We start from the raw sequence: 4,302 nt of genomic DNA, 5'->3' as shown, positions 1-4,302 counted from the left end.
AGAGTGCTCGATGAATCGCATCGCATCAGCACGCAGCACCAAACCGCGGAGCGTGCATTCTCTCAGCACATCACGTCCTGAAATCATTTTAGATTTAATAGGGTATTATAGCAGGAAGGTGCATAATATGATAGAGTTGCGCCGAGAGTTTCGAAATCGTGATCATGCTAGCTCCAGAGGGCAGAATCAGAAATCTTTGGGTCCCAACCCCATTAAACGCAGCCGATTAGTGTAGGTGCCACGCGCTAAGGTCGATGTCGATAGTCGCTTTCGAAGAGGTGATTATCCTGCGATGAAGCAGATGACACGGCCCGGTGTGTTCGGCAGTGTAACTTAGAGTGCCGCTGGCAGCGGGCCGGGCCACTGCAAGGGGGCTGCCCCATAGCGTGGTGCAGCTGGCGATAGGCATCTTTGGCCACGTTGAGGCCGGACTTGCCCCTGGGGACTATCCGCTGGGAGGCCGTTGACGGGGCTGGAGAGGCCGTTGGGGGGAAGCGCCTCTGGTGTCCTGTGTGAAGAAGCAGCGCCCATCAGGATAGTGGGCCCGTATGTCGGTTACTACGCTCAGATAACCAGGATTCGCACTTTTCGCATATTTTTGTCTCTAGATAGACCCGGGCCGGGGGGCAATACCATTCAAGGTCGAAGTAAGAACGAGCTTTTGTCCGATTGGCTCCAGATTTTCTTTGCACAGCCCTGAATGAATGGGTGGCCGTGGGGCGCCGCCCCAGGTCCAAAATGCATCAAGGATGCTGCAAAGAAAATCGGGCGGCCAGGAGCCTTGCCTCGAGCGCCCTCGGACATAAGATGTGTGTTTGAATGGTATTGCCCCCCGGTCTCTAGATAGACTCTGGAGTCGAACCCCCGTGCGCCTTCGTACCGGCCCTTGTGCGCTGGCGTTCTACCAAGCTACTCTCTAATTCCTTCGCAGCGAGATACATACCCGCAGCCCCGGTGAATGGCACCCAAAGTCCCAGCCCGCAACCGGGGATGGCAGACGTATGCGGCAAGTTGGGGGATTTGATAATGGAAGCCCCTACCAGCGACAAATTCCTGCCTCTGAATTCTTTTTGGCTGTAGTGTAGCCTGGTATGCATCCATATATTGCCTCTAACTCCTCAATGTTGGGCCATCTTTCTGGATGAGCCATCTCCTCAGTCTGAGCTGCCTTCAACACAGCCACGTAAACCTCGAAGGGTTCCTTTTCCCACCATGTCATGTTATCGCTGAGTTCAGGTTTTTGTGCTGTTGTCTTGTCGATATTTAGCGGAGAGACGCAAATGACAGCAGGTAGATCAGAAGCTTGATGAATGACAATTTCCATGACATCGACCATCTGCTCTGGGGTAACAACTCCATGTCCACGTTTGTCCATTAACTTCCGTGTGTTCTCAAGGGCCATGCCGCCCTCAAAGCCAAGCGCGCCCCATTGTGTGGACACAATATTCTTATCGCCCTGACGTCTCATCTCTTCTGCAAACCAATCCATCGAAGAATTCGCAGCCGCGTAGTGGCTTATGTTGAAATCTCCAACTGCGGCGGAGATGGACGAAGCCATCCAGAAGAAACGAAGCTTGCGAGACTTGGTGGCGTTGTACAGGTACCTTGTGCCCCAGTATTTAATATCAAAGAGAAGCTTTGAGTCATTCTCATTCGTCATTTTGAACGGGCCGCCGTATGTTACACCGGCAGCGTGAATCACCCCAACAAGATCAGGAATGGAATCGCAAACTCTTTTCACCTCTGATTCGTTGCATACGTCACACTTGTATTGCGACAATCGCTCGATACCCTCGTCTCCCTCCTTGACCGAACGGGACGCAATCGCCACGGAACACTCCGGGTAATATTCCAGCAAGTACTCGCGCAATAACTTGCCCAAGCCACCGGCCCCGCCTGTGATCAACACGCAACCGCAGAGCTCCTCGTAGCGGTCGTTCTGCGGCGCTGTCAAAGGCATGATCTGCCTGACCCAAAATGACTTCAGTCCCGATGGGCCTTCCTTTCGCACAGATTGAACCATTGCTGATCCACCGAACCTGAAAGCACACCAATTGAGCTCGTGAATTGCGTATGATGCGCTGGTGGTGGCTCCTCGCCGTCAACATAAATGTCCGCCCTGGCCCGACTTTTGTCGTCTGACATCAGTTCCCGCCGAGCTTCTGCGAAATAGCTGAAATTCTTTGGCTTGATGTGAGCCACGGCATTCTTTGGCACATTCGGGTTGCGGACGAGCTTTGATGAAAACAAGTGCCATTCCGTTGGCGGAATCCCTCTTTTCTGTTTCTCCTCGTCAGGGAGCATCATTTGGTTCAATAGTGGGTATGCCGCCCCGACACACTCCATGCCGGTATGAACCATTGTGACTTTTCTGATTTTCACTTCGGTAATAAAAGTTAAAAGTTATCAAGTGCAGGTGATATAGCCAAGGCCGAAAACAACCATAGGGCTAGAGCGCCCCATAGAAGTATTTATTTATTCTTTCTGGCCGCCGGCCGTAGTATGTCATAGAGGTCCTCCGTCGACCGCGCGCGACCACCGGACGGAAATCGTGGCAAAATTGTTGAATTATGCCCCCGCCAAGCCGGCCCATCGGGATAGCGCGCTAATCGTATCGATTGAGGGATTTCAAGGGTGTGGGGTCGCCGGTTCGGGTCGGAAGTCGTAATTAAATGTTCAACAAAACGCTGACTTGAAGGGAAATATCACCCCAGAGTATTCGTTTTCAGATTTTGTTTTCGGCCTTGGATATAGCCGCCAGGATATATCAGCCAGGATGTAAAGGGATTTAGCTAGGCTACCCCCTTTGAGGGGGGTAAGTGGCGCCCTCGGCCGTTTCGGCACCCTCGGGACGAGCCCCCCCCCCCCCCTCGGCCGGCGCTCTCGGGCCCTCGGACGGCGAAATCGGCGCCCTCGGACGAGGACTCGGCCGTCGGACGAGCGCACGGCCGTCGGACGAGCGCACGTCCATCCGAGCCGGACGACTCGGAGGGCGAACCGTTGGTGACCCCCGGGCGCTGGATGTGGGCTGCGTGATGGTTTATGAGAGGCTTTGCACCCGCGCCGCTCAGCGAATACGCGGAGATACGCAACGATCTCAGTGGGTGGCGAAGCACGACAAGTCCAGCCAGCTGGACTCCAAAAAGCACCAGAGCGACCCCGAGGCGGGGTAGGCCGCTCCATTAGGGCCGTAGGGGCTGGGGGGGCCTAAAAGGAACGCAAAATGCAGGGGAACTTGGATGGGACCCGCGGCGCGGTCACGCACTCGGGCCACGGTGCGCAGCGCCCGGCCTCGTTGTCCGCGGAGTCGGGGTCGTATCTCTCTGTCGACCTCTCCCAGCATCGGAGATCTTATTTTATCCGTGAGATCACTCGTTGGAACAAAAAAAATGACCCCGTGCCGCGTCCGCGCCGTCCGCGCCGTGACGCTGTGCGCCATGCCAGTCGTTCGAGGCCGCCGCGCGAATGGCTCCGGTCACGGCGCGGTCCATGGCGCGGCGCTGTGCTCGCCGACATACTAGAGCGTGGTACTTGCCGCTCGGCTGCGCGTGGTGCCAGTTAGCCGCGTCGCAGGGAGGAGTCACCCATGGGTACGAGGTGTCCACCGCCGCCACCTAGGCCCCAGGCGTCGCGCTCCACGACCAGCTCGGCGCGAGGGGCTGCCTCTCGGAGGACGAGCGCCGGCGCCGAGTCGAGTGCCACATCAGCTCAGTTCGAATCGACCAATGGGAAGCTCGCATTCGCGCGCGCGCGGCGACGCCATGGCCTCGATTCCGAGCCGGCCACCTCGGCGCATGACCCCAGCAGCCCCCACGGACTACCCTACGAGTCCGCTGGCCGAATCGGCGCTATTGGGGCGTCGCGGAAGGCGACCCCCGGACGCGAGTGCCGGCCCTGTCGCCGCCCCATTAAAAAGACGTTTAGGGTACCGCAAAACGGCCTCGATGGGGCCGAGCTAGCCTCTAGTCAAGCCCGCCGAGCGAGATGAGGGGCCGGAACGAGATCCAGCGGCCGTACTTGTCGCGCATCGCCACGTGGCTGCATGGGCATTCGCTGAATAAACCTATGCATGATACGAGACATATCCTAGGAATCCTAAGCGGGTTGTGGACCACAACTCGCTTGCAGTGGCAGGTGCCTAATATTGTGCTAGAGCAAACCAGCAATATTTCGAATAGTTAGGACCGATATGGCCGTTTAACATATCCCGCCGGCGGGGTATGCTATTAGCCCCGGGCCTAATATCACCACGCCAAGGGGCAACATGGGGCACTAGTACAAGCGAAATGCAAGATCACGGAG

At 56.8% G+C, this 4,302-nt stretch overlaps 1 protein-coding gene across 1 annotated transcript; it reads right to left on the bottom strand.

Annotated features, from left to right (window-relative positions):
• Positions 1 to 839: 839 nt before the first annotated feature.
• AURANDRAFT_67784 (hypothetical protein) lies at positions 840 to 2,361 on the bottom strand (the record flags this gene model as incomplete). Its single annotated transcript, XM_009043322.1, has 3 exons — positions 840 to 1,086; positions 1,116 to 2,039; positions 2,144 to 2,361. The coding sequence occupies 3 exons, from the start codon at positions 2,359 to 2,361 to the stop codon at positions 840 to 842; spliced, it is 1,389 nt and encodes a 462-aa protein (XP_009041570.1).
• Between the last annotated feature and the right edge of the window lie 1,941 nt (positions 2,362 to 4,302).

The sequence above is a fragment of the Aureococcus anophagefferens genome (genome assembly GCF_000186865.1).
Source record: "Aureococcus anophagefferens unplaced genomic scaffold AURANscaffold_51, whole genome shotgun sequence".
In the NCBI taxonomy this organism is placed as follows: Eukaryota; class Pelagophyceae; order Pelagomonadales; family Pelagomonadaceae; genus Aureococcus; species Aureococcus anophagefferens.
This window is presented reverse-complemented; position numbering and strand designations above follow the sequence as displayed.